This window comes from Macrobrachium nipponense, chromosome 44 (assembly GCF_015104395.2).
Source record: "Macrobrachium nipponense isolate FS-2020 chromosome 44, ASM1510439v2, whole genome shotgun sequence".
In the NCBI taxonomy this organism is placed as follows: domain Eukaryota; kingdom Metazoa; phylum Arthropoda; class Malacostraca; order Decapoda; family Palaemonidae; genus Macrobrachium; species Macrobrachium nipponense.
Window position 1 is genome coordinate 51,622,574 of NC_087221.1, and position 22,770 is coordinate 51,645,343.

Genomic DNA, 22,770 nt, shown 5'->3' on the forward strand with positions numbered 1-22,770 from the left:
AGAAAGCCATCTCGGCAGTTTTATTTTACAGAAAATAATAAACTTGAAGCCAATCTTAACGTTCTGCTGTAATCGACGATGGACAACGTATATAGATATATATATAGATAATATATATATTATATAATTAATATATTAATATATATTATATATATATATATGTATATATATATAATATATATATATATAATATGCTTAAAAAATCACAGTAGATCCACGTGACTTCATTAAATATGCGAATACCACAGGAAAATGATAGAAATCCAAGCGCTTTCGTCTACTAAGACATTGTCAAGGAACGAATGAAATACAATTGGAGAGAAAGGTCTCAGGTACACGACAACAAGATCAAGAATACCAGAGGGTTAATTGTCCAGTGGGTAAAATTAAAGAGATAATCCAGGATTATCGGATATCACTTGGTCACAAACCTAAACATAGATTAAACCCTAACCGAAATTACAAAGTATCCGTCAGTCCAAAACAAAACATGCAAAAACTGAATATATTAATTTTGTTGCTTATATTTATCTACAACTTTTTTCATTATGAAGCATCAAGTTTAAATAAACCAAGACTTAAATTTAGAACATTTCCATTATTTGACTTGATGAAACAAGATTCAATTATATTTCTTTTAACTGTGTGATAAAATTTATTACCGACAGACCGGTAAATTTCTTTCACAGCGTCTCAAACAGCACCAATATTCCGTGAGAACTGGGCAAATATCGAATGGATTATTCGTACATATGAGAGATTTAGATCATCCTATTAACTGGAGTCAAGCAGAAGCTTTAATTCCATGTAATGACACAGTTCAAAGGAATATCATTGAATCTTGTTTCATCAAGTCAAGTAATGGAAATGTTCTAAATTTCAGTCTTGGTTTATTTAAACTTGATGCCTTCATAATGAAAAAAAGCTGTAGATAAATCTAAGCAACAAAATTAATATATTCAGTTTTTACATGTTTTGAACTGTACGGATACTTTGTAATTTCGGTTAGGGTTTAATCTATGTTTAGGTTTGTGACCATGTGATATCCGATAATCCTGGATTATCTCTTTAATTTTTACCCTTTTGACACTTAACCATCTGGTATTCTTGATCTTGTTGTGTACCTAAGACCTTTCTCTCCAATTGTATTTCATTCGCCCCTTGACAATGTCTTAGTAAAGACGAAAGCGTTTGGATTTCTGACTATCATTTTCCTGTGGTATTCTTTTACATATATATATATATATATATATATATTTGGCAATGTGTGTATGTATGTTTGTATGTATGTATGTATGTTTGGTATTGGCGCCCGGGCCGTCAGTGTGACGGGACTGAGATTCGGAACGGAGATGGGTTTCCACTCCGGGAAGAACGAGACCTATGTTTGGGAGCCCGGAACCTCCGGGGAGCCCGGGATCCCAAATTTCTACTTTCCCCCTCCGAAGGGTGAGAAAGGATTCTGTGAAACAGAGCCGGTTCTGCCCCTGAAATGGGGCTGGATATGCCCGTATAGACTTAGTTACTTTACAAATTTCTGTATACATATGACTTTTCATTTAGAAAAGAATACTATAGGGTAAACATCAATGACATCAAAGAGGGTGGTTTTAGAAGGGGGTTGACAGAGAGAGAAAATGAGAGAGAGTAAACCTGGTGTTAGGGAGAAGAAAGAGGAAAAAAGACAGAAATAGTTGGTATTACTGAGAAGAAAGAGGGTAAGAGACAGTGATTGTTGGAGAGAGAAAGAGAGAGTAAGAGAAAGGAACGAGAGGGAGAGGAAAAGAGAGAGAGAGAGAGAGAAAGAGATTATTATATATTAATTATTATATTATTATATTATTATATATATATATATATATATATATATATATATATATATATATATATATATATATGCTCTGGGTTACACGTACATTCTAGCTGGTACCCACCCATAGGGCGGGTGGATAACCAGCTAGTATATATATATATATATATATATAGATATATATATATATATATATATATATTATATAGATATATATAGTATGGTATATATATATATATATATAGATATATATATATATATATATATATATATATATAGTACCACTGTTATAATAATGCCCAAGCATATTCCAAATGTTTCGGTGATTTATGAGGCCATGATGCCAAAGAATATTCAACATACTTTTGTTTTGCTGAATGTTTATGTACGTATATGTGTTGTTCTGCAATTAAGTATATTTGTTACAGTAAGTGTTTTATTAATCTAATTTAATCTTAATAGCAAGTGTTGGCTATAATGTACTGTATTTCTGTTATTTTTTAAGGATTTAAGATAATCAATGTGATTTAAGATTGTTTGTTGTTTTAGATTAAGACAGCAGTATTCCGACACGGGTTCTTTGCTTCATGTGCATCCCGTAAATGGGTTTAAGATCTCTGGGCGGTTTTAAGCAATCTTATGTGGCAACAGCGAGAGCCCAGACCTCAGAGAATGTATGGAAGAAGAACGCCTCTTGGTTCAGCTTTGTAAACAAATCCTTCATATCACAAATTATAATTAAATAACAGTAATAGGCTAAAAGGGTGCGGAACGAAATGTTCGTGCTGCGAAGTAAAACATGAAAACTTAGAATTACATTACTTTATCTGTTGCCTAGCATACAGATTACAAAGATTGATTTGAGCAGCAGCCATATCAGGAAAATAAAGAGGAATTGATAGCTAATATACTTTTATTTACAGATCTGCTGAAGGGGGCAAATTGAAAAAAGGAAAGAATTTACAAAAGAAGTAAGGCATTACAAAGACAAAAGAACTTAAATAAACACAAGCAAAGTAGGAATTAAAATAACAAGGGAGCCGTTTCAGAGACAAATTCCGGCTACTACTACTACTACTACGATTATACTGGCCTGGCCCTGACCGGATAACACCAAATTACGCGACGTCAAAATGCATTCTGCAACACGACTTTGCGGCCCTATAAAACAACTGGTAAATGTTCGCCAAATTCACACTGCTCTCCATGTCCGGCAATTTCAGAGTGCAATAAGCCTGAAGACTTTATACCCCAAGAGTGATTTAGATATACTTAAGAAAACAGAGGTAAGCTAAGGATTTTTTGGCTCTCAGCCTTTTTGTTATCGGTAAGGGTATCCTGGATATCTACTAATTAGTAGCAGAAGTTACCATTTATTTTTATAATGTTCACCATCGTTTGTTCATGTTTTTACGGCCAATTCCAAAGGGGCTGGTACGAAACACCATGCCCATTTTGGACGTAGCCTAAAGTGGTAATTACAGGAGTGGGTGGGGTACTAACCTACTAGCTAGTCTTCAGTTTCACCGAACAACTAGGGGAAACAACCGGCTGGACTACCAGAGCCACTTTCTACCGCGTTTGAAGCCACTCTCCGAAAAAGTACTTTAACACGTCCTGACACCGGAGATGGTCATCAGTCATGAGTTGGTGGTGAGAGCAGGAGCTCGAGACCTCTACTCTCCTTTTGAAGTAAGTATTTTCTCCAGATTTAGAAATTAAGGCCATATTTTAAGATTAAACAGTGGGTAATGAAAAGTCTGGCCCTACGAAGTGCACACCACCTCTATGAAGCTTTCAAAATTTTTACTTACAACTATGTATATGAATATTTCGAAGATTGACGCCATCTCGATGTTTGTGGAGTCGCTTGTGTCAACAAACTTCCCATTTCCTGTGCTAAATCCACACACCACTTGTACCCATAGACGCTGGGGCACTTTCATCACAATTATCGTAAACAACGACTTCCAACCACTACTTTTTTTAAGGAAACTAAGATTTTTGGTAGAAGAAGAAGAAGAAGAAGAAGAAGCGTGCACTAGATAGTTATTTAAATAAATAGTTTAACGGCAGTATAAGGTCATGAATTGCATAAATATTTTTATATAGCTATTCATGATTATTAATTTGAAAATATTCGTTGTTGAAAAAGTAACTAGATTCCTGACTCAAATATCAACAGTTTTGCTCTTCAATTGTTTATCAGTGTTGCCAATTGGTATGTGTTTACCCTCCAAACTGGGTATAAGATTTACACAAAGCCGGGGAAATAAGTGAAATTAGCGTATCTATTTGTAGTATATATACGTACATATTAGAGCAATTTTATCATTATTGCATTACTATGATAACTAGAATTCATGGAAACAATTTGTAGATGCATCGGCGTATGTGTGAAGCTCCACTAGATTCAAAACGATGAGTCATTTTTTCTGTAAGTTTTCAGTGTTAATTTGGTTGCAAAAAAGGGATAATAGACATGAATTAAATAAACATTTTGAAGTAACGTTAAACTAAATAATGAGTAAAGTAAACAATTAAGGGAATAAAGCTTTGCACCTCATAAACCGTGTACTAGTTTGCTGCCTGTAACTGTGTTTGTGGAGTGAGCGCTTAGGAACCAGGAACCGCAATGTAGTTCAAGTGCAATTTGGAGTGAATTAAGAGCAAAATGTGTATAATTATAATCAAATAAGCACTGTGGAGTTCCAGTTGTGATGGCAGTAAGGATAAAACCACTGATTACAAGGTAAAAATGAATTTCAATTCAAACCATGACCCCGGGAATAAGAAGTTTCATACTTTCACTAATATAGGCAACAAAATGTTGTTTTATTGTGCTGATTACAATTGCAATCTTGAGTAAGATCAATAAACGTTACATATAGTATACGCTAACATTGTTCAAATGAGTGCTGGGAAGGCTGGGAAAGATGGTGGCTTGGCTGTGGTTACGAATAACAGCTCATGCGATCGCTGCCATATTGGATTTCAAAACTGCCTTGAAAACATATTTTATGAAGAGCTCACATGTTTATTTTAGTTTGTATGGCGTTTTCATATATCACATTATGTTGATGAAACTTCAATCTTTTGAATGGTATGCTTAAAGATGTAATTGTATTCTTGTTTCACCAATTAAATATGAATTGAATAAGGCTGAGCCACACGAGGACGATGGCTCCACTGCGGAGTTTCCCCCTATACTGTACCATGTTCGAATCTTCATGGATACCCAGTTCATTGTGAGGTTTCCTTGGCTTCCATGTACTACTGCTGCCTAACTCACAAAGTGGTAGCTGAGACTAGGTCAGAGTATGACATTTCAAGATACCTAGGTTAGGTAAGGATTTAGCTAATAGGCTATGTCTGGTCTGTAGATAGGTTAGGTAACTATTTAATATGTGCAATAATATGCTTGAATCCTAGGGTAGATTTTAGGTTAATTACAGCCAGGCAAAAAAAATATTACTTTAAATTCGTATTCAGGAGGTAAAATTCTATGGAAAAACATCAATTGCCATAGTCTAGCTTGCCACGGAATACCGAATCCTGCATATTTACCCCCTTGACCAAGTAATTAGCTTGTATAACAATTGTTTGTCTAGAACATGATGTAGCCTAGTATATATAAACATATACACTGTACTGTACATGTAGATAAGTTTCTGTGCAAGATTTGTGCTGTAGTAGTAGCATAAAATGTTCCCATTTCATGAATCATTTTTCCTTAGTGAACAATTTGCTTTGTAATATAAATAAAGTTCATGTCATGAGCTTGAACCAAAAAATAATAGTATATTTTTGTATGCAAAGACTAGTTAAGGTGTCTAGCATAATTGACTGATTTTATTGCTCTAAAGATTTTTATGTTTGTCTAAGTGGTTGCACCCTTTCAGAATAATTTTTTTCTTCAATAGTTCAAAACATATCGTATTGTTTAACTTTTTTGCATTTTTTCTTCCCTAGCCTCCTAAAAGCAGTGGTTTAACTTTCTCAGGATATATTCCAATTGGTAAGTTTTTGGCCATTCTTTATATTAATTGTTAAAGGTGTATTTTAAATTGTGTTACTCAAGCATAAGCTTTGATTTAACATTTTTAAAAACATTCAACCTTAGGCTTAATAATTATGATTCCAAATTGATATTGCTTCATTTACCTGTGTAGCTGTCTTGAGACCGGTGGTAGTAAATGTAAAACCATTAGTTATGGAACTCATATGATGATAGGGATATAGAAACCTAAGTTTTAAAAATGCTTCATTTGGTGCTGCTAGGATTTTTGCAGTGTTCCTTTAGCCATGTCTGCATTGCTTCATAAGAATTTTAAAAGAGACAATCAGACAACATTCTTACTAAATTTCATGCTTGTATTGTCAACTGAATTTTTAAAGAGACAAACAGAAAACATTCTTACTAAATTTCATGCTTGTATTGTCAACTGAATGATTCTACCAAAAAAATCACTACTATTGTGCTCCACTAGAAGGGACCTATCAACCCTCCTTAGCAACATTTTTACTCTAGGTTTCCCCTTGACAGGGTTAGATGTGACATGAGTTCTATGAACTCTTAAATCTAATACATCTTCTGCCTAAATTGCCATCTGTCCGCTATTCAACAATGGCTTTTTCTTTTGGATTTTTGGCCCTTGTTACCATAAAGGTCTTTGTTCAGCCTCCTCCAAATTTGTTACTTTTCTGACACTGCTCATTTCTTTTTTTAAAGACATGCACAAACCATCTCAATCTTTGATATCTGAATATGTTTTCCAGTCTTTAGACACACACATCAGCATCTTCCTCATTTGTCGTGCAATCCTTCCAACACACAACAGCCAAGAACTTTATTATTTGTAGTTATCTGTAGTTTCATTATCAGTTCCTTTGGATGTGCTGCTTAAAGTAGTACAGGCCTTATACACACATCATAATTACTGTAGTATTTGCTTTCTTAGTAAATGGGTTATTTGCTAGAACTTAGAAGTTCTGCATTCTTTTTTCACTGAATCCACATAGTTGCCACTTGTTAACTTATTGTCCCCTCAATACTTGCATCACAATCCAGATTATTCTTCATGAAACAGAAATGTTCCATCTCATCTAGGGCTTTTAAAGCATTATGCTAAAAGTGGCAAGTGCTTGTATTCCAGTCTTGCGGGATCTTTAACAGGGATCTTTAACCTAAGGAATTGTTATTGTTATATTATTAAAATTATTGCTATTTGCAGAAAAAGTACAAATTTCATATTCCCGGAGCAGTGGGCCAGGTGGACAAAATGTTAACAAAGTGAATACAAAAGTTGATCTTCGCTTTGAGTTGAATACAGCTGAATGGCTTCCTGACCAGCTGAAAGAAAGAGTTAGAGAAAAGGTAAGTGTACTTGGTTCAAATTTTTTGAAAATCAGGTAATGGAGACATTGCTACAAGTTTTGGTGATACCTCTGTACCTATAATATTGAAATTTTGGGGCTTTAGGTATCAGAGCCAGTTAGAAGATAAATCTTGTCCTTGTTATTTCATATTAACAAAGGAATTAGGGGTGTTTTACATTTCTGCAGATTTTTGCTATGTATTTTTTTGTTTACAGTATATTTTATAATCATACGATATTGTAGTGATGTCACAGAAGAATGTGTACTAGTTATTGATTTGAGCTTTAGAAATACTTGATCATTGTAAATAAGACTTTGGAGAGTATTAACTTGTTTAAAGATAAAAAGATGATTTGCCAAGAATTTCTATATTTTCATAACTCATAATATTTATCATATCCTTTTGGTTTCTTAAAGGTAAGTTGCAAAGCCTGCTTTTATGGGGAGAGGGAAAATAATGAATACTGGCAGTCCCCGGGTTTCGACGGTCTCGGATTACGACGTTCCGAGGTTACGACTCTCTTCAATTATATTCATCAGACATTATTTCCAGGGTTACGACGCCTACAACGCTCATCTGGCAGATGAAATATGACACCAAAAATGCAAAATAATCAATATTTAAAGTTTTTTTTTATGAAAAATGCCATAAGAATGCAGTTTACATAGTTTTCAATGCACCCAAAGCATTAAAAGTAAGGTTTTCATAGGATTTTTGACGATGTTCCGGCTTACGATGATTTTCGGCTTACGACGCGTCTCAAGAACGGAACCCCCGTCGTAACCCGGGGACTGCCTGTATTGTACATTGCAGGGTTGAATACTCTAAATTGTCACTAGCAGTGCAAGTAGCCAGTAATCAACAAACGTGATAGTACAGGAGTTAATTAAAGTACATGTCAAGTTGAAACTACTGAAAGCAATGTTATGCATACTATGGGAAGAACAAGCTGTACTTTTCATTGACCTGTTATAAAAAATTGGCAGGCAGAAGATGGTGTCCAACAACACCGTGACATAAGACAATCAAGTGGACCTATGGTTCAATCTGTCAGGATACTAGGGAGATTAAGTTCTCTGTCTTTAGCAATCCTTTGAATAATTAAAGTACATAACTGTATTTCAGTCATAGAAACTACTTGCATGCTTTTGTAGACTTGAACATGAACAAACAAAGGGCAAACCTATTACTTTACTTATGACTGGGATATTAATTGTTGGTTGTAATGAAGAAAGGATTTAGCTATGATAGTGATTCCTCTGTTTATTGAGCCTTCATTCTCTCTTGCTGTTACTCATTCTGGTCATCGTTAAACGTGCTAGTGTAGTATGGGTTCCTTTAAATTTTCATTCCTCATTTTCTAGTTGTGTCTGTACTTGATATCTATGTACATATGTTTGTAATGTCTTCTAGGTCCATATAGTGGTGAATTTCTTAACTCCAATACTGTTCTAGTTACCAGTGGATAATTAATACTGAAAATGTCAATGAGGGTTTTACTAAATATACTAAAAAATAATAATTCACTTACCAGTACTACTTGAAGTGCCTTCATCTCAACCGATTCAATTAGCATGCATTTATGTACCACAGAGAAAGTAAGGAAGAAAACTTGACAGTTGTAGAGACTTAAGGTTCACCAATAAAAAGAGGTAAATGGTAGGAGAGAGGAGATCAAAAAGGACACCACAAGAGATGTGGGAAGTGTCAAATGTAGCACTGTTGGAAGCGTATTTATTTAATGATACTGTTTCTAAAAGGGAAACAGATCTTAGTGTACAGAATGATATCTGGCCTTCACTATCTTACTGAAATAAAGATCAGTAACTCGAGATTCTTCAGTTCCTGAAAGAGAAAAGATAGGTGATCACTAGTCAGGCAGTCTTGCAGAATTTATACCAGATATCTTTGAAAAGATTTTGAGAGCTCAGTTACTCTAAGAAGTGAGCTGTAAGTATAGAATCAAAGATATCATCTGCAGTTGAAATAAGAGTACATAATAAGTGTAAGTTGTTCAATGATTGTGGGTCACATTTAAGTTCAAAGTATGATCATTAGTAGATTACGATATGCCACAGCGTGACTTAGTTCTTGGTATGCTAATTTTACTTTTCCAAACTTTTGTACTTTCAGTTCAAGACTTCCGTAAATTCAGAGGGTTTCTTGTTGTAAGATCTGACAAAACTCGTTCTCAGCAGTTGAATTTAGCAGATGCATTGGATAAACTTCGGACTATGATTCACTCAGCATCATATGAACCACCTCCACATGCTGCAGAAGATGTTGAAAGACATAGGAGAAGGTAAATTTTTTGTTTTATTATAACATCATATTTTAAATATGAATAGGTGTACAGACACCTTTATAATATGGTTGCTCAATGAATGTTTGACCCATACCCAGTGTTATCAGATTTCACAACCCTGTGATATTCAAGTAATTTTCAGAAATACTATCATCTGCGTTGGCTTTCAAGGTAGCATCACTGTTTCTTATCTGTTTTCTACATGAAGAAAATAATTCTAAAGCATAAAAAAAAAAAAAAAAAAAGAGTAAACTTATGGATAGCGATGGATTGCAGTAATTCAAGGGGGAATGAACCATTGTTGTAAGATAACCTCACGCTCCATTTCAAACATGCAATTAGTTTTATTTGAACTTAGGAAATGAGTATTTAATAAAGTACAGTGGTACCTCGAGATACGAAATTAATCCGTTCCGAGGTGGCCTTCGTATTATGAGTTTTTCGTATCTTGGAACACATTTTAATGTAAAATGGCTAATCCGTTCCAAGCCCTCCAAAAACACCCCAGTAAATTATATTTCCAGGCCTAAAACACATGTGTTCTAGGGTTACAACGCTGATCCGACGGAAGAAATATGACTCCAAAAAGGCAAAATACTGTACATACTTGAGTAATATTCAAATGCATGTAATGTTCAACCCCATTTTTCAAAACCATTTTTCTGCATATATTAGGACTTTAGCATATGTCCCTCAGCAATAAGCCTAGCCTATGTTAGCGGTTGCTACTGTAGCCTAGTCTATGATTCTGACATCTAAACCTAAGAGCTAAAAGTTTAGAATATGCCAATAAAATGTATAAATAATCAGTATGTACTCATTTCAAATAATTATTATTAATCATTAACTATAATACACAAACAAACAAAAAACAAACCTTCCAATCGATTGTTTACATTCAGCTCTTACCCGTCTTACGAGTATCGAACAAACCCCAAGCAATCATTTTTCCTAGCACACAGCAAGCCATAAATTGTCATTAGTATCTCTCTTCAAGTAATGAAACTACCAAACAGTATAATAACCAATCGTTTATATTCTTTATTCTATCTTTACCTAATGGAGATACCGAGTTACTGACAGCTATAATGAAACATACGTATAGTAACGAATAAAATAAAACAGAAGAAGAATTCTAAAAAATACGTATTTGTTGGCAGTCTGATTTAATTTTATATTTTATGATATCTAATTCACAATTTTTATATTAAATGTATTGCATGTACTCATTTCAAATAATTATTAAGTAACCATTAACTATAATAAACAAACAAAAAAAAAGCTTCCAAACGTCTGTTTACATCCAGCACTTACGAGTATTCGACAACGATCGGACAAGCAATCACTTTACACAGTAAGCCATAAATTTTCATTATCTCTCTTCAACTACTGAAAACTACCAAACAGTATAATAACCATTCATTTCTATTCTTTACTTTATCTTTACCTAATGTTTTTTTTTTTTTTTATTAAATGTATTGCATGAATAAGTTTTTCAATTTACAGCATCCTTTTACCAATAGAATACTTAAAGCACAAGGGTAGATGCTGACCAATAGGAGAAGCAGGGACCTTATGGGGTGACTAGCATCAGGAACCAATGGCAGAGGAAGGGGGAGGATGGTGGCGAGTTTACTCAGTTGGCGGCGCGGGAGTTTTTTAAAAGTTTAAAATCGTTCTCGGTGGTCCGGGCGAATCTCGGGACTTTACAGCAACAACCTTTCGTATCTTGAAAACTTTTCGTATGTAGAGCAGTAAAATTTTTCGCATTGGCTTTTGTATCTCGAGTTTTTCGTAAGTAGAGCCTTTCGTATCTCGAGGTACTACTGTATATTGTTATTCATATCCCATTTTTTAACAATTTTAAGTTTTATCGATAAAAGGTTAAAATGCTAGTACTTTCATGCATACTATGTATTTATAATATATATTACCACCACTGACAATATATTTGTGACTTTCATACTAAATATTGTGGGGCTCCTTTAGTTTTACAGTACTGCAAACCTTTTCCATTAAAGATTAACCCATTTTCATTAGAAATTACATATTGATAGTATTTTGACAGTTTTATAAGTTTCCCTGTGAATAATAATTGAATGGTAGATTTAATTCAAGAGTAAACAGTAGATTTAATTCAAGAGTAAACAGTGCAATCAATACTGATTTGTTATTTGAAATACATATGCCTACTAGAAATATCATTGGTATACAATAAAAAATAAATGGTAAAGGAAATACATTAGTAGAAGAATAATGGGAGTTAGAGAATCACTAAGCAATTTGAAATAGAGGGAAAGGAGGAAAAGTACAAGTACATTAGGAAAAGGGAAAAAGTTAAAAATTAGAAAGTAGCATCAAGTAAATAATGAATGAAGAGCAAACTGAAACATTTAATTGAATTGAACATGTGCTTGCATTTTTTTTGCTGTTAGTCATATTTTTAAGCAGGTTTGCATTCTTCATTGTTGCTTTCTCAGAAAAGAACAATACATACATACATTCTGTTTTGTAGTTCTCCACATAAATTACCCTAATATAATAATGTGATATCTTCATTTTTCAGACATGAAGCTGCTGTTAGAGAAAGATTACGTCAAAAAAAGCACCGATCATTGATCAAGCAAGACCGACAGGCTCCTGAAGTTGATATGTAGTTTTGTATGAATAAGTTATTGTATATTTGTAATATATCAATACTGGTCCGTTTTGTTAAAACATAGAGTCATTACTATAGGTATAAAAGTGCTAGGAATATGAAGAATACAAAGTGCAGTTCAGGTTAGTTTCCTTTCTTTTACATAACCTGTACTTGCAAGGTTTAGTACTGTACCTATTGTTTTTTTGGAAAATAAATATAACAAATTACATTGTTATATTTTTTCATCTCTTGGTAAATTTACTATCAAACTAAGTTTCCCATTGCTGAATAACCACTGCAACATAAAAACACCATACAAACAAACAAACTAAGTTTGAATATGGATCATTTGACATTACTAAGCAGAACAGGTGGTGTGGGAACTATGTGGAGTGGGGAGATGTATGATCTTGAAAATTCAGTCATTATAATGACAAAACTTAAACTTTCACGAAATCTAACAGCTTCATTTCCAAAGTTTTTGTTTGAACAATACCTAATTCCAAGGTCAAACTCCATGAAAGCTAGTTTTAATGGTAATGGGTTTGTTTATTTAATGAATACTATATCAATAATTATTACTGATATAGTATTCATTAAATAAACAAACCCTTTACCATTAAAACTAGCTTTCATGGGGTTTGACCTTGGAATTAGGTACTGTTCAAACAAAAACCTTGGAAATTAAGCCGTTATATTTCGTGAACGTTTAAGTTTTGTTTTATGAAAAAGTTTGGTGCTTGTGATGAAATTTCCAAAATGAAGGTTGAGTGATTTTGAATATAGAATGTACTGTTTACATGATGCTTTGTGCTGTAATTTGTTTGCATGGTATTTTGCTGTTTATGGTGTACTTCCTGTAGTTAATAATTAAAACTTCCAAAAAAGCATAAAGTAACAAATTAAAATTAGCCCAATATTTTCTCTGGATGACATAATTTGCAATCATCAAATTCTCAATAGTTGACATTGGTATGACTAAAGTGATGCCATCCGAAACTCAAAGGGTTGATTGATGTAATTGATTTTGTTATAGTCAGCAATGTCCAAATTACAAATTTGGAAAGCATGTACATGCATTTGAGAAACAGGAGCTCAGTGTAGCCAGGAGATTCACTCAGTAATTGTGGACACCATTGTTTTCATGACTTGTGCACAGGCATTACTTGTTTGATGGCTTGCATCGCATTAGTCAGCAGAGTGATTACTTTGATGGTACTTTGCCACACTTGTCTCTTTCAATAATATTTTGAGTCAGTTCTAATCAATTTCCCAAGAACTGTGAATGAGTGAATGTACTGTGAATAGTCATGTAAATTTTGAAAAATGTTCGTGTGATCTTTGAGGCAAAAAATGTTTGGTGTGATTCTAGTGTTTGAAGTGCTTAAATGTCTTTCCAAGCCCAAGAGGGAGCTCAAGTCTCTGCACTAGAAGTGAACTAGGGCATAGCAAAGCAATTGAAAGGTTCTTATTGTAGTGCCAATTCAATTGACTTTGGCCAGCTGTGTTGTGTATACTTTCCTCTAGAAGAAAATTGCTGTTTATGCTACAAATAAGAATGTTTAATTCATTTTATACTTACCATGATTACCGACATGTGGAACCTAATTCTCTGGGCTCCAGAATATGAACTGGAGGATGACCACGAAATCCACCCAGACAGTATTAGATAAGGCATTGTCTCTTCATGCTAAACCAAGATAGAATTGGAGGACAATATTACAAGGGGATATGCACTGCAATTCATTGCCTTGAGTGAGCTTTAAGAAAAGAGCTGCTGTTTGCTTTGTATAGGCTCAGGAAAAGCTGCAAGTGTCGACAAAGAGTTTGCTAAGATGTTTCTTGATATCTTGAAGTAATGAAGGGACTTAACCCCATCTGTTGGATTGGTTGGAGAATTCTCAGTGTCAGTTTTCAGATTGAACCAGCAGGTAATTGCTGTAGTTCTGGTTTCATTTGAAGGTGAACTTAGCATGGTCTTTGAACATACAATTGAGGTTTTTTAAATATTCCACTGCTGGCTTTGAAACAAGTTTTGGTAAATAAAATGATGTTAACCCTTAACATTTATTATAAACAACAAAGTAAATTTAGGGAGACATTCATACATACAATATTTAACATTCTAGGGAGGTACATACACGAAAACATTTTGACAATAAAAAGCAGTTGTATAATATACACCTCATACACGTTGCCTGAAATGAAAAGTATTTTATGTTTAAAGCTTGAAATGTGCTGGCAGTAAGAATACCTGGTTATAGATATGGAATTCTGATCACCTGTCATCAGGGTGATTGTTTACTTGTTAGAGTGTCTGACAAAGTTTAGGTAATCCTTCCATGTAAGTTAGTGTTTCTCTGAATGAATGCTATGTTAACTTTATGTAGGGAGCTTTACTGCTCTAGAATACCTTCTATTACTCAGCAGATACTAGTTGTAATCAAGAAAGGAGAAAGTAAATGGCCAGCAGAATATGTAGAGAAACTTGGAAATAAGGTTTGGGATCAGTTATACATACAACACTTAAAGATTTAAAAAAAAACCATTAGTGATGGCTTCTAAAAAAGTTATCATTCCTTATTTTGCTGAATCGAAATGATGTGTTGGCCCCAGAAAGGCATCTTTTACATTAGCATCATCTTTGATAACATTCCAACTTTGCTATCGTTCTAGTTATCGTCATTCGTTTGTGATCGTAGCGATTTGCCTCTCTCTTCGACTAGTAGACTGCTTGGCCCTTACCATACTGGATCCTTTACAGCCCCATTCGAATGCTGGAGAAAGCATCATGGCTCATGTACCAACAGTAGTTCCTTTGGAGTGATGGGAATATTCAGGCAGTATCACAGGTACAGGGATGGGGCGACACCTGGAGAGGAGACAAAAATTGTTAAACACTAGGAACACTCTCGACATGTAACAAAGTATGAATGTAATGTTGGCATATGGTAATTAATAATGATATTATTATTATCGGGCCAAAACTCAGTTCATTCTTGTAAGTACATGACAATATTTGTTAGTCTGTTTAGTACAGAATACTATTCTTGTTTGTTGTCTCGTTTAATCATTTAAAGTGAAAGTATGTGTCAAGTAACCTACATTGCACAAGTTCATACTAAATGCTTCCCACGTGAAATACTATTCTTATTTGATTTCAGGTTTTGTTGCCAGTGCTGTCAACTGAACAAAACCTGATCATTTGCAACATTGCTGAAAAGTGACTTGATGACAGAACTGAAAGGATTGTAGCATGACCCATGAAGAAAAACAATAGTAGCTCATATATGCTGAGATAGGAGTGACAGAACTGACAGTTTTCCTTCTTTGTTTCCTTTCAATTACTATATTTGACTCAGTCACTTGACAGGAAGAACTGGATGCAGACTTTGGGTATTGAGGCATGTTGTTTAGAACCTTTCAACGTTTAATAAAATAAAGAAGATTAACATACCAACTGGAGCATGAGCTAAAAATTTCCTCCAAGGTAACAAAGCATAGTCAGTAAAACTTTGAAGTATTCAGTACTTGGTGTATAGATTCAATGACTGTAGTAATAGTAGTCGGAAAAGTAAGTACAGTACATACTATATTGATGGTTCACAGCTAAATGTTGTGATCCATCTGTTACTGCAAAGTAGTTTAGAAAAACTTCCATACCTTGGTTTGCATATTAGATTTATTCCAATATTTGTGTAAATGATAAAGATAGAATGGCCCAGTTGATTTATCTAGTAGTACTTGTGACATCTTGCACAGATTTTAAAGTGTTTTATTTGGTAACCAACGTCATAAATATTACGTTAGTGGTGCAGTGTGTAAAAAGCAACTAGAGCAACAGGAAGGTATGAATATATATTAATCATTTACACTGATGTATGTAGGTTGGAGAGTATTAGTTTATTTAGCAGCAGTAATTTAGACTAAATAGAGAATCCCTCAGCGAGCTTCCATTTTTTTTCAAATTTATATTTTTCCCATTGTCTCTGTGCTTAAGAGTTTCTGTGAAGTCCATTTTTTTTATTTAGTCTTCCAGAATTTATTTAGCATATGCAAAATAAGTCAGAAATATTAAAACAAGGTGGCAAGGTACAGTGGCAACAGAGACTCTTAAACTTATAAACACGAACTTTTATTCCCTACTTAGCAAAGATGTGGTATCTTTTTAGGCATTGTTGTTCCTGTTTATTCTTACATGATCAAGATTGGCTAGTACTATTGTTTGCTTTGCTCCATTACTTTAATTTTTATTTTATTTTGTTTTAATTTTTGTTATGACTGGACAGTGATAAGTCACTATCACTGTTACACAGAAAAATATAAATAGTTCACTCACAGACTATCCTTGTTATGCACAGGAAAAGGAATATATGAAGATACATCTGAGGTTTTGTTAAAACTGAGAATCAGTATACTACTATTACTCTTTCTGTTCCTTTGGAAATTGCTGAGCAAGATAGTAGCCATTTTGTTTGTTCCATAGTTAATCTTGACTGTGTGCTTAAGTAGAACACTGATAATAATAATCACATCAGTTTGTTGAAGCATCAACAGACCAGTTTGTAATCTAACTTAAATGTTGCCTTGTTTTTTGTCGACGCTACTTGTTGCTTTCACCAATCAGAAAATTTGTTTTTATATTTCTTACATACATTTGCGTTTAACTTGTATTCGCGTCTCAATTGTAAGGCAAATGCTTTAAATCTATTACAGTGACGGTATATTGAGCTTTTGTTATTTTGTAGCAAGGGTAAACGGTTTCATGATAACGACGACGTAAAAAAAAAAAAGTGTAAGAAAGGACGCATGACGTAGGCTACTATGAAGAGCTTGTTAACCCATTACTAATGGCCAGAAAGGCCTTTAATGGACTACTATTTTTATTACAATTTCTACGCCCCAATACGTTGCCCTGTGAACGATAAAGACCACAGCGAAAACAACAGTTGTCTTCCTGGTTCAAAGACGTTTCTCGGCAGTGCCTAATTAAGAAAGTATGGATCATTAAAACTGCCCAGCGCAATCCATCATGAGCTTTTAGGATTACCGTGACCGTAAGTTGTCATCTCCGTTGGTGTGTTTCGATCCTACGGAATTTTAGAAGGTTATTATGTCTAAATTGGTATTGTTGACTGGTAGAATTTAGGAGCTTCGTGGTTCTTATATACAGCCGAAAATATTTGCATGACTTAAGCTTACTATGACCAGCCACATAGGCCTACCATTACAACTAGCAAGACGGACGAAGTTTTCTGTTGCAAGTGGAAACTTCCTCGTGTGAGCTTCAATTCATAAGTTGGTTTAACGTGCCTCTGAATGGCAAAGTTAAAACAACAGAGAATGCAGATTGAAAGCGAAGTAAAGAAAATTTTACAGCTAGTTGTTTAAACCTTTTTCTTAGTCGCATTTCATTTTGCACACCGGAGGAAGTGAAGAATCATGTGTCATTGTTATTTAGCGGACTAGTACTATACTCTGTTTTTTTTCATCTGTCCATCCGGCTGTGGGGTTTTTGTATGGTAACACTGCGTCCCGGGCTTTAAATAATTACGCTACGTGTAAGTTTTAGGTAAATAAAAGGATATCTGGGTGTACATTTGCAACTGAAAAGTGTTTTAATAATTTACTGTATGCGAATTACACCATTATTATTCGAAATAGGTTATTGTTATTATTGTTGAATGTAAGCTCCCTTTTCGGGGTGGCGAATGGAACAGCCAGACGCAGTGGCGGGAAAATTGCTTCTCTCGCTGTTCACTACGGCAAGATGTCAACGTATTACTTCATTATACGTAAGTATATCAGTATGTACTGTTAATTTTTATAAAGTGCGTTTCAGCCAGATACGATATGACTAAACTTGGTTTAGCATCTGTTTGATGGAATTTGCGTCTGGCTGTTCCATTCGCCACCCCGAAAAGGCAGCTTACATTCGACAATAATAACAATATCCTATTTCGAATATTAACGGTGTAATTCGCATACAGTAAATTATTAAAACACTTTTCAGTTGCAAATGTACAACCAAATATCCTTTATTTACCTAAAACTTACACATAGCGTAACTATTTCAAGCCCGGGACGCAGTGTTACCATACAAAAACACCACTGGCGGATGGACAGATGAAAAAAAACAGAGTTTTTTTTTTTTTTATAGTCATTGTCAGCGTAAAACAAAACGCCTTGTAGTTGGGGTTTTACAAAGATAGGTTCTCGTAATGAAAGGACTTGATATGAAAATAAGGCGTCGAGTGAAAAATAGCAAAAAACGGTTACCCAATACAAGGCAGAGTAGTTAGTGGGTCCCCTGTTCCCTGAACAGGTGGTTATTTGCCAAGATTTAAAAATAAGCGGCTTGTCTGGTGGGCCAAGATCAAGTGGCAGTGGTATTTCCACTCTCATCGAAGGAGACTATAATCTGTTAGCTCCCTAAAGCATGTTGGAAACGAAAAGGAAGAAAGAAAAAAAAAATAGAGCCATAAGCCTAAGGAGTAGGCTCTAGACGGAGGTTTTGTACAGCACTTCCTGGCGCCGGTTGAGAATGTTCGGTTTGCTAGCAACAACCTCGAATTTCTTGACAACACGAGTGCAAGAGAACAAGTTTTTCCTTACGATGAAAGTTTTTTTTTCCCCATCCATAACGACCGTTATTAGTTTCTACATTTTTCTGGTGTAATGGGGATTATCGATCAGATTTTTTTTCGTAAAACTTGATTATGTTTTTCAAGTTTTCGGTATACGTTTTGAGAATGAGTGTAAGTTCATATTTTATCTGTTGAAGATTTCAACTCCGTGTTACTGTATTATTTCTCGTGTGTGTGTGTGTGTAGTATGTACATTCAACTTTAGGCCACTTCATACGCTGCAAAGAAGTAAAGATATATATATATTATATATATATATCTATATATATATATATATATATATATATATATATATATATATATATATATATATATATATATATATATATACTTACTATCGGCATTTTGAACTCATTAATGTACCCATGGTCTGAACCAGCCCCAGGAATCCTCGGTTTTGTCAGTTTTTTAATTACTTTATTTTAGTTAGAAATAGAACTTTGCCGTTCAATCACTACGCAGGTTATGAAGTAGTATAATTTACACCGTGTATAATTCACCAAGAATGGTCTGACAAAGTATAATGAAATGAAATATAAGTGCAGATGGTTTTATCTTACACTGGCCAAAGGCCAAACGATAGTAAAAGCGGGCGAATGTATTTTTGAGATTACCTCTCGTCTGCACGAACGGAGCCAATGCATTAAGATAATGTGGAGGTTCCATAGTAAACACATGCAGTTTCCCATGTTTGATTATTTTAATAACGATGGTGATGAAGCTTCCTTCGGGGGTCCTCTCTCTCTCTCTCTCCTTCTGCTCTCTCTCTCTCTCTCTCTCTCTCTCTCTCTCTCTCTCTCACGGCCATTTTGCTTGTGTAATCTTACCTAGATTTCAACGAAGTCAAAATGAAATGGAGATTTTTTTGCTCCGTAAACCGGTCAGTGTTTCCCGTCGTGGGAGGCAATTTAAAATTGACTCGAAATGTCAAATTCACCTTTCTCTCTTGCTTGCAATATAGTTCCATTGTGGGCGGCATTACCGGCTCATTTTCAGATATTTACTTATAGTTTGTCCTTTGTTTTTCATCGCTGCAGAGTCTTTTACAATTGGAAACTTTTGAAAGTGAATTATTTTACATAGTCCTATGTGTATAATTGAATCTCGCAAGTTTGGAACTTTCCTTCGTGGCTTATACTTTTATATAGGCCCTTGTATTTTGGTAAAAGTCGCCAGTAAGAAAAACGTCATTTAATCAGCTGTTATTCGGGTGCAATCGGGACCCATTGCCTCTTGCACAAGGCTGATAAGTACAGTGGACCCTCCTATTTTATCCGGCGTGAGATCAACATGAGTGCCGAGTGTCAGAATTGAAGAATTGCAATTTAATTGTTTCGTGGCAACATTGTGTGTCCTTTCGTTTCAATTTTTATGTCCGGGATAAAGAAGTCCTCTCTTGTGAGTAGTCATTTTATCCTTATATTTAAAGAAATAATCCTGTAGAGAAGTCTAGGTGCAGTTCTATAAACATTCTTTGTAGATTTCCTCTACTAGATTTAGGAGATATTACCTAGCGTTTTAATCGATTTTGTTACGTAGATATTTGATAACACCCTCATGACATGAATTTATTATTAATTATGATTATTATTATTATTATATTATATTATTATTATTATGTTATTATTATATGTTAGTTCCATGACATGCTATCTTGATAATACCAATGCCAAAACTATGACGCATCTTTGGCCACTGGCTTTTGTATCTCAAGGTGTTGTCTACTTAATATATAAGGCAATACAGATCACAAAATCATGTCAACATACCGTTAAGCCTGACCTAAATTACTCTACACATCAGGCGGATAACTCGTTTACTTAAATACAGCGTTGCACCCACACATGCACACAGAAGCACGTGAACAAGTCTTCCCACACACTCTTGTGGTCTGGTTTTTGTCCTTTCCTGATAACTCGATTTCGCGCGTCGTATGTCTCTTTTTTTTTTGCTGTTTAGTTCGTATGCAAACTTAATATGGTTCATATGTTTTAGTAGAGCATCCTTTTGTCGTGTATTTCTACATATTTCAAGTAAAGCTAAGATATTATTATCAAGGTACGGTTTTCCGAAATGCAATAATTAAGTGCACGATTTCCCTGTTGACTGCTGCTGCTCTCTGTCTGTCTGTCTGTCTGTCTGTCTGTCTGTCTGTCTGTCTGTCTGTCTGTCTGTCTGTCTGTCTGTCTGTCTGTCTGTCTGTGGCATCGAGTCTTCATTTCCTTGAATTTTCAAACTAATTTTGAACTAAGTTACTAAACAGCGTTTTACTTGAGTACAGTCTCCTGAAAAATGCATGATATTGATTATTACTATCATTATTCCTTGTACTGTATGATAATTACATTTCCCTACCCCCTTTGGTTTTCCATCCTTATTAGTCGTCTCCTTTTATGTATGTGCCTCCTTCACGCCTTCACGCAGGAACCGAGATTTCACGGTTGTACGGCACATTCAAGGCCATCCCTATATACGGGGCTGCGTCTTGTGGCGCGGAACTGGCTATTCCGCCAACAGCTTCACCACCGGAAAGACACCAGACCAGTTCTTTCTGATAACAGCGACTGGGAAGTGAAGAACCAGTTCGTTTAATAACAGCGGGGACTTTTAGTGAAAGTATAGCCAACTCTTTCTGAGAATAGAAATACTCGTACTATTCCAGAAGCATAACAACTGGAAAAAAATCCTCTTCATTACAGTAGCAACTTGGAAGAAAAGGACTACTACTTCATTCTCGTAAGAGCCAGGAAGAAATAGGCCATTTCATTCTAATAACTGAAGAGATGAAGACCACTGTAATATATGTTAGGAAATGATCATTCCAGGAACAGCTAGGGAAATTATTAATAGATCATATACCAACAATAAATGTGGGAAGAGGAACCCAATTTCATTTTAACAACAGTACCGTGAATGGAAACAACACAGGTAGACTAAACACTTCAACTGGTGCCAGGCATCTGAGGACACGACCTGACACCTAAGAGTTGCATTTCGAAAGAGGCGAAAGCCAGTCGTAAATCTACACACTCAGACATAAAAAGTGGCAATTTGTACTGAATATTTCGTAATAGTTCTTTGTTGCTCGCGTAACCTTTTTGCGTTCCCAATATAATCGTGAGTTTCAAGAATTTCTGAATTCGTTTGTCCGTTGCTGGCTCATGATTTCATTGCAAGTGCCACAATAGGTTAGCTTATGCATAACACTAACTAATGTTTTTGACAGTTTTACGCGAGTTGTGCCATGGCCTTTCTTGCTCGAGAATAATCCCCTGTTCATTTAATAAAAACAACTGGCCTATTAGTCACAGAGACATGGACATGCTCCACTTTTTCTCTATTAATGCGTTTTCTCCTTGACTTCCCCTGTAGGTGGTACAGGCTAATGTCCTTACACTGCACAATGTAGGCAGCACGAAAGATCATCACAGTCTTCTCCTGCTGCATTATTACTTTCTCGAATGTTCCCAAGTCTTTTATTGTCTTTCTACTTCATCCAGTACCTGTTTTAATACATCAAGGGCAAAAATTGCAAACGGGCCTGGCCGGACAAGCTTTCATGATACGAAATATGTCCCTTTTCGTGAAACCTGTAAACCTGTAGATTGAGGATTCAGACCAAGCTTGTTAGCGATCGTTTTGCCCCTTGTTTTTCCTTGTAAAGGACGGATAAGAATGGCACGGCTGCCGCATATACCATTTCGGTAATGTTAAGCTTTATAAATTTACTGTATTTTGCACTTCGGTCTATTTGCGGTGACTCGTTTTTCCATTCGTGTTCACAGGGTGCGTTGGCGTAGGATGAAATAACAGGATCTAGCAATGTTATCACGTGTTTCCAAAGCACCTTTCATTATACATGTTAGGCTGTTATTAAATCCAAACATACGAAGGCGCTTTCATACAAAATCAGTCCAGTGAGCAACAGCTAGGTCACCCGATCTGGATATTGAAACCCGTGAATCCATCTGCCATTTGGTTTGGATG

At 35.1% G+C, this 22,770-nt stretch overlaps 1 protein-coding gene and 2 long non-coding RNA genes across 3 annotated transcripts in view; 2 read left to right on the top strand and 1 right to left on the bottom strand.

The window, feature by feature from the left end:
- LOC135204365 (uncharacterized) overlaps positions 1-22,770 on the top strand; it is a 58,028-nt gene that overhangs the window by 25,799 nt on the left and 9,459 nt on the right. The gene's annotated exons all lie outside the window — the stretch shown is intronic.
- Positions 2,880-12,363, top strand: LOC135204362 (large ribosomal subunit protein mL62-like). Its single transcript, XM_064234589.1, is given in 6 exon segments — positions 2,880-3,096; positions 5,783-5,828; positions 7,045-7,187; positions 9,324-9,348; positions 9,351-9,492; positions 12,062-12,363. Coding segments are annotated over 6 exon segments (600 nt in total). The 5' UTR covers positions 2,880-2,943; the 3' UTR covers positions 12,153-12,363.
- On the bottom strand, positions 14,190-22,764 carry LOC135204364 (uncharacterized). The gene is made up of 2 exons (XR_010312191.1): positions 20,553-22,764; positions 14,190-15,008 (listed from the first exon to the last, which is right to left on the bottom strand). It is a non-coding gene; the product is annotated as an uncharacterized LOC135204364 (long non-coding RNA).